This window comes from Haliotis rufescens, unplaced genomic scaffold (genome assembly GCF_023055435.1).
Source record: "Haliotis rufescens isolate VD_foot unplaced genomic scaffold, xgHalRufe1.0.p SCAF_22, whole genome shotgun sequence".
NCBI classification, from domain to species: domain Eukaryota; kingdom Metazoa; phylum Mollusca; class Gastropoda; order Lepetellida; family Haliotidae; genus Haliotis; species Haliotis rufescens.
Genome location: NW_025963913.1, coordinates 10,922,721 through 10,937,771, shown reverse-complemented (window position 1 = coordinate 10,937,771; position 15,051 = coordinate 10,922,721). Strand labels below are relative to the sequence as shown.

Here is a 15,051-nt window from a genome sequence, read left to right as displayed (position 1 = left end):
AATATTTCTTTCCCTTATATTTTGTTTGATCGTATAATAGCCTGTTTAAACTCTTTATCCATGTATAATGATATCTTCCATCTTTTTCGATCAGAAATGAATTGATTCTGGCAATATGTTCTGGAGCGGAGCTTATCCTGTGTACAACAATTCCTTTAGAATGTCCGAAAACATTTATAGCTAAATTATTTTGCTTTTCCACCTTATCAATTTGTGTAGGTTCGTCTCTGCCATCAAAGTTGAGTCCATCGTTTTGGGGATAGCTAGAAGGTCTATTTGCAATTCTAGAATCTACGGGGAACAAAGCAGATCTTATCATTATTCTTAAACAGTCATCTGATTTATTTTTTACATTAATTATGGCTTTTTTCTTTTTATAATACAGGGTTAAATCTATATAAGATCCACCTTTGAAAGGCATATAATTTGCTATATCTAAATATAAACTATCGATTTTATCCACACCCCAACCCGAACCTCTATTAGTCCAATGTTCTAAAGTTTCCTGTATCCTCTGAATTGATGTATCTAATGATGCGCTTATAGTATCGGATTCGGTTATAACTTCTTGATTGCTTCGGAAATATGGTTCCGTATATTCGGTGCTATCGTCTGCGCTACTTTTACTCAATGACATTTTAATCGTCAGCTGGTATTTTATACCATGTAAATCATCTAATTCCTTGTTAATTTTGCTCGATATGATGGGCTTAACATCATTAACATCCATGTTGAATTAATATCCATCTTCCAACCTCTTAGATATTTACCAATGCCGGCGGATGTTGGTACAAATTTTAATTCTTGTTGTTTTTTATCAACATTGTCAACTGATTTACTATCAACATCATCGGATTGATTATTATCTAGTAAAGCGGATCAATTTAGCTTTTCTCATTCGAGAATAACCTCTCAGCCCACTGTTTTTTGCCGGGGTTTGTTGTATTCCAAACCGAGTAAATCGATCAATTCAGTTTTTCTCATTCGAGAATATCCATGTAGACCACGTTGTTTTGCTAAAGCCTTCAACTCTCTCACAAAAACCATTGTGGTTTAATGGTATATGCAAAATGAGTCAAATGTCTAATTGTTTGTTTTTCATATATCTAAATACGTATTCTCCCCAACCTATTCCTCTCATTGATGTAATCTCTCTTCCTAGCGTAAATAATCTGGTTCCTGACCCTATCAGCACCGTGTTTCTTACATAAACAATAACGACTTTTGACCCCTATCCCACATACAGAACATGTATAGTTAATGTTTCCCCGCCTGATGTAATAAGAGTGGATGCCACAGTAAATACCAACAGAACGTAGGTTGCATTGAGTCGGCTTCCCCATGAGTGTAAATCTGCACAGATTCATGGTTATACATCTATAATATCATTTGTCTAAATGCAAATCACATCTCCACTGGTGAGTCAGGGTGACATGGCTGATAAGACTCGCCCTAACTAGGTCATGGTTTATGCGTAGTTATTGTGTAACCTAAAATAGCCACAAATGTCAACCCAAACATTATGAATGGTATCTCGCAGTTTTTTTGTTCCTCTGACGGTGTATAAAACTGACTTATTGTTGGTTTTTGCATTGGGTCAAGTTTCTTTCCATAAACGAGGAAGTATTCGTGCATGGCAGATTCAACATCCTTAAACGTTTGAATTGAATGTCCCTGCTTATGCAGTTCTTAATGAATAAAATCTAATCTTAATATCCTCTGTCTGGTCCATTGTGACTGGGCTGCTTCGAGTTGTTCTAATGCTTTATTATGTCTTTTACGCTCCTCTTCAACTTCTTCAGCGTTTGATTCCCTCATACTAGAAAATAAAAAATTATTCCCCGAAAAAGCTAGAGCATTAACAACAGCTCCACCGACCATCATCCCAATTGTTGCCATGTTTATATGAATATAATATATTCAAATGTTTAATTACTTCATTATGTCTTCTGGGATAAGCCCTTGTTTGATGAGCATTTCTTTTGTAGCCATAGCCAATCCAATATCAAGAATTACCATACCGCTATCATAACCATTAAAATCTAGCTTTGATGGTGTGGCTTTAGTATCATTTCAGCTATACGGGCATAGCCAATGGCCAAGCCGCTGACCACCGCTGAATGTTACGTTGCGTTAACCAACATTTTACCGTCTGTAACTGGAGTAGTCATGCTTCTTATAGCATTATATGCGGGCTAACCTCTAATTGAACTTGTTGTTGTGTAATCAGGGGGGACGTTTTCTCTTCTCCGGTCTTATAAAACAACCATACCACCGCTATAGCAACACATCCTACTAGTGCCCAAGTTTTCATCGGACGACTATGTTCAATATTTGAATTATGCATTAGTTTCGCTTTCCTCGCCAGCCCGCCCTCCCTACTGGCGGTGATTTTTTTGGGGTTCTTCACCCCCCGGCTTGTGGTATTTCCTCATTTACAATCCGTTGTGCATCCTCGTTCACTTGTTGTGATTGTGGTTCCACAATCTGTTGTACAATCTGTGGTGGTGTCACAACCATACCACCGCTATAGCAACAACTCCTAGTGCATAGGGAGCCCAAGTTTTAATCGGACGACTATGTTCAATATTTGAATTATGCATTAGTTTTCTAGCCTTCCTCGCTAACGCACCCTTCCTACCAGCAGCGATTTTTCTGGGGTTCTTAGTAACTCTGGCTTGTGATTTCGCAATTGCTGGTATTTCCTCATTCACAATCTGTTGTGATTGTGTTTCCACAATCTGTTGTGATTATGCAATTGGGGTTATTTCCTCGTTCACTTGTTGTTGCGTCTCCACAATCTGTGGTGTCACTTGAGTCTCCATTATTATTAAGTGGGCACGTATGTTTAAATTGACAATACCTAGCCGTTATTAAAGCTGTGGTGACTGGAGCTAAGAACATTCCGTATCTATGATAAAACTCACAGCTTACTGCGCTTATAGCGTGTTCGATGAATGGGTCTTTCTCGAGAGATTCGCATAAATACAGGCGATGTTCTGCCGGGATAGGGAGAAACGTACTAGCTATGACTGTGTATAGTTGTAACATAGCCGGACCTATTGTTTTAGTCATGGTAGCTCCCAGTCTAGACTCGTAACGCATGTACAGTTTTTTAATTTCTTCATCGCTCATGTTATCAATTTTTTCGATGGTATAATCTTCCCCCAAATATTGGGAACATTTTCCACCGGCTACCAAAGCGGCGAGTCTTTCTCTATGTTTATCTGTATGTTCTTCTGTATGTTGATCAGGTTCTTTGAGCATTTGTTCGATGAGTTTGTTGCATTCCATAATGTAATACCTAAGGAGATGTTTAAGTCTAACATAATATAATATGGTATATCCAATACAACCCGTAATAATAAACTGTTGCAAAAGAATGAGGATTTCAAACCACATTATTACATAATAACCGCTAATGTTCAATTAATCGTATTTTTGCTACTTTTGCTATTTTTTGCTACTGTTGCTATATTTTTGCTATAATTTGCTCTAATTTTGCTATTTTTGCTATAATTTTGCGTAGCAGGTGCTCTAATTTTGCTCAGCAGTTGCTATATTTTTACTTTTTTTGCTATATTTTTGCTATAATTTTGCTTAGCAGTTGCTATATTTGCTATAATTTTGCTTAGCAGTTGCTATATTTGCTATAATTTTGCTATTTTTGCTAAGCAATTGCATAAGCAGCTGGTTGATCGGTTTTTAATACGAGTTTACAGTGCTTCGTTGAAGCTAACAGTTTTCTGACTTTATCTCGTTCGGGCTTGGTATAAATAACATCTTTTTCCCGTAGACATTCCTCTAATGAATCTCGGTCTTTGCAATGAAACAAGGCAACCCTTTTGGTCTGCTCTCTCAGATCTTTCAGGACAGAGTTGTATTTTTGAGTAAGTACCCAAATGCTATGCTGAGTATGTCGACCGGAGATACTAAATATGAAAGCATATCTTTCTTTTTGGTTAGTTCTTTACTCGCACTGCAGTCCTCTATTATGAAAAGGGTTGATTCTCCTTTGTATTTTTTCGTGACATACTCGTAAACAGTCTTGTAAACGATCGCCCAGATCAACTCTGTGTACCCCGGGATCATTCATTACCCAATCTCTCGATAGGTATGTTTAAGTAACGTTTATAATCAGACACAGAATAATAGTATGGTCGAAAACGTCCCGATAATGACTTTCTAAAATATCTAGAATTAAAGCTGTTTTTCAACTACCTGTTCGCCCGCAGATGATACCGCAGTGCGGTTCTTTAGGTAAAAGATTATTAACTTCTGGGCTTCGTTTTATAGAAGGGAGTTTTTTAATATCATCCCATTGTTGATAGGCTAGCATTCCTTGACTATATAGTTGATTAGGCATGCCCTTGATAGTCAATTCAACTTTTGTAATCTTGGGATTGTATACGTAGAACTTCTCGGTATTTCTTTTAAATGCATCGGAGGGGTCCTCAAACAACATTAAAATATCCTTCAACGATCTCGTGGGGACGTTTAGATTGATATTCCACATCATATCTTTTTTACTCCTTATGATCTTTCGGTGTCGAAGCACGCGATTGTACAAAATAGCTAAACTTCTGGTATACTGGTTACGAATTTGTCTGGCTAATTCAGGATCTGTTATATCATACTCCAGTGAGATATTGTCAATGGAATAGCTAGCATCTTCAGCAGCTCTGATTACTCTACAAGTAGTCATTAAAAGTGAGTTTGTATTCTAACCTAGTAGGGCTGAAACAATATCCCGGGACACCGATGCATCGCGATTCACTCCATACGATACGGTGTGCGATTTGTGAGGTGCTGTATCTCGATTTTTCACGATACGTTTTTCAAAGATGTATATACGTACGTCTTTTTTTGTTTGTAATAAACTTTTATCACAGATACGTTTTAAATGAGTTTTAACTCTTTCAACGCCATAGGCCGGTAAACCGGCCAAGCCTTAGTCACGTCAAAATAGTATATAGTTTTAAAAACCTACCTGTCATACCATTCATTTATTAAGTCTATCACATCTCACAATGTCTGAAATACGCATTCTATTTCAATTGATCATTTTTTATTAAAAAGTTATTCACTATTTCCCGCAATGTCATTGAAAATAAAATTCGCACACTTCGACAACAGGTGCACATCGAATATGTCAAAGAGCCAAAACAAAGACGTTTCAAGCAAATCTTTAAATATGTTATACAAAGTGATAAATAAAATCAATAAAAATATATCTAAAAGTGGTCAAACTTACAGCTAAGTTATTATTTCCATCTTTTCTTGCGAATGCGTGGAATGTTAGTCAAATAACATCTCGGCTCTAGGCGCCTCCAATTCTCGGCTCGGACACGATGCCAAAATAAATGCATGAAAAATCTTTGTCACAGCTTGTAACCTAACATGATACATCCACAAAGCTCCATATTTTTAATATAGATCGCGATTTCTTGCTTAAAATGTTCAGAATAACACGATTTAACCAAAATATTTCGTAAAAATCTGAATTTCATCGTACACGAGGATTTGTAATTTGATTGCCTGCCTCAGGTCACGTGCTCAAATTTGACCAAGCATGAACCTTGTAGCAGATTTCGGCAAGAAAGCGTCATGAGAAACAATTTGTTATCCAATGAAATCTGATGTTATAGCTACGAAAAGACTCCAGGCAATGTTACGAGCGTGTAGATGAAAAAAAAGCTTTCTAGCGATGTGTCATATGTCAGTCTTCGACAAACGTGTTATTCATATGAACCTTTGAAAACAGAGGTATTTCTTCATGTTACTGAGTGGACAGCTGCTGTTATCCGGAAATGGGTGAAAACAGATACTATTCATAATTCTTTTTAAAATAATATTTCAATTACGTAAATATTGAAAATAAAAAAGAAATAAGTAGATCTTTTGAAATCTTATATTTGCCCCAAATCGTCAAATTTTTGCTTCTGTGGTCCTTAATTTGGACGTTATGAATGTGTTAGCTCACATTTTTTGAATTTACAACAAACTTAATTAAGTTGTCAATGCATTATTTAAATAAGGTGATAAACATAACTTTCATATTTATAAACACTAGGATTAGACCTTTCAAATGTTGTATGACATGGCTGTTGCTATAATTGTTTTTAATTGTTTTTTGCCTTTATACATGAAAATGGCAAATCATTAGTTACTGGACACTGGTACATTTAGTATTTACTCCTACCATCTAGTCACAACTCACAAATATGTAGGACTGTTACTTTTGTGTTTGCTGGCCATTACATGGAAATGGCAGATGATTCATTAAGTTAAATTACTCATTACAGTATATAAATTATGAATCATGAACATTCATTCACTTTCATTTAATTTTTTATTTTAATAAACTTAGTTTAATTCATTTATCTCTTGTCTTCTCGTCACAATATGTATCGTAGCGTATCGAGATACGTATCGAATCGTGATGTAAGTATCGAGATACGTATCGTATCGTGACTTAGGTGTATCGTTGCAGCCCTATCACCTAGGGATGCTTGATAGAAGGGCATGTGACTATCTAGTAATTCAAAGTCTAGCCGAATATAGAATCGGTTACCTAATGCGCCGGCAACAGCGAGATCTTTTACGACGGTATTATCACCATTATCAGCACCCACACGCAGTCTCAATTACCTTTCGATTACAAATACCTTGGTACTGTAAGTTTTCCCGCTCTTTATCTGTTCTCCAGAGATCCATGTAACAGAAATATACATCGCTATCATCGATACTCAAAACCTCATTACCACTCATTTTTATTGCGATTTTCTTAACGATAGCACGACCTATGTTCTGAACAGGCTCCCTGTTAACGTCGGCAGAAATCAAACTAATTGTAAATGCTAGTCGGACAGTTCCCGGAACTAATACATCGTGTGCGCCGAGATTGGGAAAGCGGACCAGAAGCGTTCGATTCTGATCGATGGTACTCGGGTTATTAGTTATAGTTACAGACTGACGAATTGCTTTGACCCCTAATGTATCCCAAAGTCTATGTTGTGGGTTTAACTTGCGTCCGTATTGCGAAGACATTGTTATATTGAAATTATGTAACCTTATGTTTAATATAAAAATGGATGATATTAATCTAGATAACATAACTGATACTAGTACAATCGAAGAGGGTACTGATGAAACCAGTTTTACGAATCTTAACGATGAACTTTTGAAACCAGCCGTTAATGATTATTACGATGCCTTAAAAGAAAGTCCAATTGGTCGTGACTATTTAAAGTTTACGATGGACAGTAAAGGAATATTGCGACTGAGTGGCTCTCCAGATATTGATCTTTTGAATTCTCGTACTCGTAAGCCCCTAGCCTTGTCTACGATAGCTAGTAAACATGGCATCAACATTGTGCGTAATGAATTAGGTTTTGTAGACTACTCACGAGAAAAACTTTCCGCGAAGACTACTAAGGTTCTTCGGACTGTGCGTGCTGAACTCGGTGCCATGGATAATTTGGAGGAAAGCTCGAAGTTGGCCTCGGACAGACTCGGAGAAATCTTGGATACCTACTACGATAATTCCACGTTACAGGTACCATCCTTGGAGTTCAGTATTAGGGAATTACGAGGTCTTGACAAGGCAATGCAAACAATGCGGGGAGAACTCATCAATAATATAGCCAAGCTATCCAAACTCGACAAGCATATAGCTTATGAGAAAACAAAACTTGAACATGCGAGTGATGAATTCAGTAGACGCCGCGTTGCAGAAAGATTGCGTAACTTAGAAGATGAAAGATCGGCCCGCCTCGAAGCTGCTGCCAGTAATAGAGAGGCACTTCGTTCACAAATCAGTCGAATTCGAGAAACTATCGATCAAGTCCTCAACGATGATACTACACTGGCCGATAAAATTAAAACATTGTTCAGAGAACAGGGGATAACCATTGCCAGTATTTTAACCGCATTTGGAGGTGGCACACCCCCTAGTGATAAAAATGGTGTAAAAGAGTGGATAAAAAAGCATTTAAAAGCATTAGGTTCAGCACTGGGAAAGCTCGGGAGTATTGTTTCCTGGCTCTTGAATTTATTAGCTAAGACCTCCACTTGGCTTAGTCAAAATTTGTGGGCACTGATCGTAGCAATTGCAGGGCTGTTGTACGTATCCGCTAAAGACTATTTAACCAAATCATGAGTAAACCAGCTGCGACTCCACCTACTATAAGCGCTGTTTTTTCATCGATATGTTGTTGATTTTTAGCTGCAATATGTGTAGGCACTTCTGGTTGTGCGTCAGTAGATGTGTTAGTAGATATCTGTGGCTTGACTATTCCCGTTTCGCCTGTGTTTGTTTGCGTTATTAATTCGGTGTTAATATCTGAATTTGAACCTGGTTTTTGTTGATCGGAAGCAATAACAATTTTATTATTATAACCTATCAATTGACCGATCTTTAAGTTCCATATTACTTGGAGACATGTATAGTCCCGGCGCATAAACGTAGTCTACTTTGGATTGAGCGTACTGTAATACATCTTGATAACGTTTTATAGAAGATGGTATGTCAACTGGTGAATTAAAAGCATCCTCTACGTTTGCAACAAACTGTTTTTGCGCAACGAGTGCCGTCCCATAACCAATAATGGACGTTCGTGTTTGCGATTGTGCACCGAGAATTGCCCATACATAAGTTCTTATTGATTCATTAACTCTTACAACTCCTGGGTTAGTAAATTTATTTTCCGTTTTAGCATTAAGAAATTCATTCCAAGCATTTCCAGGTGGTTGCTCAACCTTTTGGACGGTGAAAGCAACACCACCCTTAAAGTTCATACGATCGTCTCTCCACTTGTTACTTGAGAGTGCAAAGCTCGGAAGAAGCCGACCTCTTTTCAGTAAATCAGTAGTCTCACACAAAATGAGTCGAATGGGATACTGATTATAAGCGCTGGAGAAAAGGAAATACTTTTTGGATGGGGCTTAGCAGTTACACTTGGATTTATAATAGGAGACGAAATAATAGCAATAATAATAAAACCAAACGAAACAGTGCATGGAGTTAAATTGCCCAATTTAGTTCCCTATAAAGAGTTGTGCATCCATCTTGATCAGATAAGTATGACGGATAATATTCAACTAGAAAGTCCTTCAACTCTACTCAGAGCTATTCCAGTCAAAGATGAAAAATATAATAGCGGTAGAACGGAATCTTTCTCATTACAATATAAAAAATTAAAGTGTGGTATTATTCCAGATCTCAAAATTTCTGTATTAGATGTAAAACATCAACCTGTACATATAGGATACTTGAGTGTAACACTCCATATTATAAATAATGGTTGATTCATTAGGCCCTGGAACACTCAGACAATGTAATACAATTGCACTTTCAGATCTCGGAGACACAGAAGGATTCGGTAAACCTGGTACCGATGGTAAGTTGTAGCTTTACACTTACAAGATAATGTATACACTTACAAGATAATGTATACAAGGGGAAAGAAGTTACATTTACAGCTAATCTAGGAGATTAAAGCGATGTCGACGTTAGTAGACTCAATAAAAACAGTTCGTATAATCTTACTCACAACGATTATAATAAATGGATTATGATCGAAGCAAAAATCGAGTGGCTACTGATTATCATCATTACCCCACCGTATGTGATGACGGGTAAGGCACATAATTTAACTAAGATAATAAATAGTGGGGTCGTACTCGCGGCTTATATCCCATCAAAACGAAAAAGTGTGTTAGTCTCTCCCCTGCCAGAAAACCCAGGTCATATGTTATATAGTCGTCCGGCAGGAAAAAATTTTAGTTTAAATTTGGTTACTGAATTCAATGATATTAAAGATAACTTGAGTGCAATACCTGACCTTTCTACGCTTATTATTAAAGTCTTGTTTGGAGATGCACCAGAAGATGCCTTCGAAATGTTACCAGGTCTATCAATTAAATGGCTAAAGAAACACCAACGTCAACATTGCAGTATTATTTATATGGGAGCATTACCCATTGCAACCCTTGAGGGGGTCCAAATTATTAAAAGTGACAGCATTTCTCTTACTAAGATATTCATGCCGTATAATATATATTTAATAAGGTTGATGTATACTCTCAAAACATTGAAGCAAGACCAATTAAAGACTATTATATGATATAATAATATACACTATGGGTTTATATCCAGCGCTCGATGGAAAGTTGGATACTGTTGATGGATTTCGATTACATCAAATGAGCGACATAAAAAATCGAATAGAGAAGGAGAGGGAGTTGAGACTTGGATTGTATAAAAAGTATCGCAGAGCCGTGAATGCTCTTGTAACAGTTGGCATGGGACTCGGTGTAGCCGGTGTTGGTTTATTATCAACTATAATCGCTGCGCCTATCGTACTTGGCATGGAAATAACCGCTGGAGTCTCAGGACTGGCAGGAAAAGCGATAAAATTCATTTCTCGTAGGTTGCAAAAAAAAGCATTAAAACATGATAACATTCGGATACTCACCGAAGCAAAGTTGAACAGCATTGAGGATCATATTTCAACAGCAATGGCTGATTGTAAGATATCCGAGGAGGAGTTTCGTTTAGTGTTGTCAGAACTCACCAAATACAACACAATGAAGCAGGAGATTCGATCCAATTCTCGTAAGACCGTTGGTATTAGCGAGGACAAGAAAAAAAAGTTCATAGAACAGGGGAGACAACAAGCGCGTCAATTATTCCGTGCCAAAACCAAAGAACTGGTTGGAGATTAAAAATAGATTGCTTACTATCGTTGGATAGCACCGCATAAAAAATCATACATTCATTTAAACGAATCCTTACATAAGTATATAATAATGGAGAATTACAAACCAACAAAGGAAGAACTCGAAAAAGCTATCGAAGCATTTATGCTCAGGGACAAAATTATCAAATGGAGAGAATTACCACAAGGTATATATTATATCAGTGATGTCAAACCAACCAAATACGGTCATCAATTGTTTCTTTCCAATTACCAAGAAGACTATATAGTCTGGTCTCCTAGTAAAATGAATGAAGAACTTAGTAAAAATGTTGAGTATCACTTTGTTAAAAATAATGGTATACGTATGAATAAAGATAATAGAGAATATTTTCATTACAATTTAGTTTAATCTCATGACGATCATTAAATCGCAGCAGCGTTTACACATAAAAAATTCTCCCTGTAGTGGTGGTATAGGTATATAAATCTGGCTCCAGTGGACTTGCGGCAGAACCCCCATTACCTATACTACTCTACGCTTGAAAAATATGTTGACACAGTTCTCGATTAAAATTTTGATGAATGGGGAGGTGGGACGTAGTATGTCTGATGTAATGGAGGTTGTATTTGTACAATTATTAACAATGATAACTATTGCACAAACAATGTAGTTCATACACAAACAATGAATAAAATCAAGTAAATCACAACTGTAGGACAAGCAGAATCAATAAGATTGACAGAAATAATGGTCAACAGAGATTAATTGACCTTCATTGAAAGTGTCAAAATGAGGAATGACACCCTATGCACGTAATTGACACTACTCTGTGAGGCCTGTGCAAACTGTAGGATGGGTTTTGGTGTTACAGTCATAAACATTCTTGCCTCGGATGTTTGACATCAACACTTATCTTTGTTCTAATACTTCTTCTCCTTCTGCCTGTCGCCACTCTTCTCGATCCCGTTGTCATTCTCGAAGTCGTTAGCCCATACATCGTCGTGCATATCCACCCCAATGACCCGCAATTCCTCAGGTTCTTTTTCAATGGTACCCATTGACAGTGGGCGATCCTACCATTTGGAATTTCCACGGACGCGTGGCTTTTCGTAAGGGTCACCAAGCCTGTGGCCACCTATCTGCACCCGAGGAACATCAACATCAAGTCCTACATAGAACACTGTCACCTCAACAATCAGGTCTTGAAGTTTGAGTTCTCATGAACCAGGACCTCCTTCAAGTTCCCAGGGACAGGTGGTTGTAAATCCCCTCCTCCGTCCTGCTCTATATCAGGCTCAATTCTCACCTCGGCTCAAGACCTGACTGCCAGGAGTTGCCTTCAACTCCGTCCTATTCTACGGTTTCTCGCCCCCTTCATTTGGCGTCAGGATCCGGAGATTCCCATCGTCCTCCCAGTTCACCTACACCCATTTCTCCGGTGGCTGGCAGCGGAATTGATGGTCTTTGGCGGCGTCTCCTTGACTGTGCTACAGCCAACCCTCCACCTGTTCGTTGATGCATCCAAACAGGGTTGGGGAGCTCACTTGGAGACGGTTGCTTGGCTGTGGTCCTGAGATCAACTCCATTGGCACAGCGACAACCTCAAGCTAAAAGCGCTTATCTTGGCCCCCTCTCACTGGCAGAGCTGACCATATCCACGGACAACATCACTGAGGTGTGGTGTCTGCAAAACCAGACCTTCCAGTTCTTCGTCCTGGTGGACAGATTGGACCTGCAATTCCTTGTTCAACACATCCTACGTTGCAAGAATGTTCTGGCAGATGCTCTGTCCATGCTGGACATGGTGGTTCCCAGCGAGTGGCAGCTCCACCCTGAAGTCTTTGCCATGATCGACTCCCGAACTGCTAGCTGTTGACTGACTTTTCATTGGTGCCAGATCCGGCAGAAGAGGCAGTTGACGCCCTCAGCATTCCCTGGGAAGGATTAAACACATACACTTTTCCGCCTCTGTTTCTCCTTCCCACGGTTGGTGGCCAACCAGAAGTTGGTTTGTCGACCTCCGAAACCTCACCAGAGACAACCCCCTAGACCTTTCAGCATGGCCCAACCTTCTGCTCAACCCACAGTCAGTTGCTACACCCTAACCCCGCACAGTTTCGTCTGTACGCCTGGCACATCTGCAGGAAGCCCTAGAGGCCAAGGGCTATTCGGCTAGAGCAGCCAAGGCTATTGCTTTAGCCCATCGTCCATCTACACGGGGACTGCATGATGACAAATGGTGCTCTTTCCAGGTATTCTGCTCAGAAAAAGCACCAGGATCTGATGACAGTATCACTGCAGTTCCTGGCTGAGTTTCTTCTTTACTTGTGCAGCACCTCTACCATTTCCACATACTTGGTCGCCATAAACTCTGTTCTTGCCAACCCAGACGATTGGAGAATGACGAAAATTCCCGAAATCCAGGCCTTGCTGTGCTCAGTCCGTCTTGAAGACCAGAAAGCCAAGTTCAATACTATTACCCTGTGGCTCTGGGAGGTCATTCTCCAAGCTTATAAATAAGTTGCCTGATTGATTTCCCCAAGGCTAACAAACCCACATGAAATCAGGGTGTTGCATCTACCATGGTTCTTCAAAGTAACTCTCCATCAAGTCAATCATGGAAGACTGTTATTGGCGATTCGACACCGTCTTCGCCAGCCATTACCTCTGTATTGTTGCCTTGTAGCGTTCACAGTTTTGGTAACCAATACCCGACGCCACTGATTCTCCAATACCCCAAGCGGGGCCTGTCGACCTTGCAGTGCATATCACCCCTGGACAAGAGGGCTCTAGTGTTTTCTGCATTCGCTCTTAGGTCAGTTTTAGTTTTGGGCTACCCGCCTGATTCTATTTCTGTCACCTATTCGAGTTTTCCTTTTTGCATCAACTCTCGCTTCCTCTCAACGGGAATGGTTGTAGATGTTCTTTTTGTCAGAAAACAGCAGTAAATGCGTTAAGGAGTAATGCAGGATAAGTATACAAATGTAAAAAATATTTAGATTTTACTAAGATTATACTAACTTACTACCACCTAAGAGTAAGTTCACAGAGATTCAATCAAAATCGTTGAAACATTTTCATGGGCAGCAAATCGATTCAACATGCCTATTTTCAATCACTTGTAATTTGGGTGCCATGTCGAACAAGCATTGCTGCATTGTGCAATCACACAGACGGCTTTTATACTTCATGCCTTATACTTCAGTTGTTATGATGTATTGTTAATGGTTTAAATCTAACTTATAAAAAGCTTGAAACGAGATGTTTTTGGACAATTTTAATGGGTGAGGTTTTTGCACTTATATAGCGACGTGCATGCACGTGTGTGTATGTGACTGCTTGTACTAGTCCGGACTGATGCCGATTTATGGTGCTAGCACACTGAGATACCATGCCGCAGTTTAACATGAATATCCCACTCAGACACAGTATACTGACTCAGAGCCGACCAGTCCTTGTTTTAGCCCCTTAATGCCGAGCGCCAGACAGGGTTAAAACAAGTACCATCTTTTAACGTCTTTTGGTATGATGCGGACAGGGAACGAACCCAGGACCTTACGCTCTCCAGGCGGATGCTCTACCATTAGACCATCTAGGCAGTCCGAACAATTTTAATTACTTGAATTTCAAAGCTCAAGAAGCGTAGAGTAGGCTATATTTAATTCAAGGAAACAATAACTTGCACAGGTGAAAGAAGATAATATTATTGTTTTTAAGGTACAATTATAATTAATATCAAGATTAAGTGTAAGAGAAACTTACAAAAATATGAATTACTTTGATTAAAGTAGTATTCAATGTTCAGGTATATACATGTGGTACATGTGCTCAAAACTCTGAACAAATTTGTTTCACTATTATCACAAGAAAACATACATCCTAATCTCAGCTTTTATTTCGCACTTGGCTGCCTTACTTAGACCTTTACTCAAAATATACTTGTATGCCCAGTCCATAAACTGCAACATTTTGTTTCATATTGTTTTATCAATACGACTTGAGAAGTATTTACAACTAGGTACGTACATGTACATTCAAGGACATACGTGATAGTTTATTTCCAGGACAATTTCCCATTTCATCCCATTCTACAAAAGGAGAAGTCTGAAATGGATAATGATCGTATGGAATTATTTGTCATTAAAGGAAAACTATATTCGATTATTCGTGGTATTGAACTATATAATAATGGTTTTCAGTTATTATGTCTTTCCTTTTTGTCTTTTGGCCTAGCTAAACTACAGCTTGGAGGGAACATATGCAATTGAACATTGTGAAAAAAGAACCGCAAGAATGCATTCATTTTGCTCTCAGACAAGGTTTTATTTTTACCAATTCTATTTCTTA

At 38.6% G+C, this 15,051-nt stretch overlaps 1 protein-coding gene across 5 annotated transcripts in view; it reads left to right on the top strand.

Annotated features, from left to right (window-relative positions):
* The window catches only part of LOC124146392 (leucine-rich repeat-containing protein 74B-like), a 442,719-nt gene that overhangs the window by 70,261 nt on the left and 357,407 nt on the right, over positions 1-15,051 (top strand). For 4 of the 5 annotated variants that reach the window (XR_007222720.1, XM_048401501.1, XM_048401502.1 and 1 more), the window contains exon 3: positions 9,360-9,401. The exons of the other annotated variant lie outside the window; for it this stretch is intronic. Coding sequence is in view for 3 of the 4 variants with exons in the window: in XM_048401501.1 (XP_048257458.1) it covers positions 9,360-9,401 (42 nt within the window). In the remaining variant the exon portion in view is untranslated. The remainder of the gene's footprint in view (positions 1-9,359; positions 9,402-15,051) is intronic. 5 annotated transcript variants of the gene reach the window in all.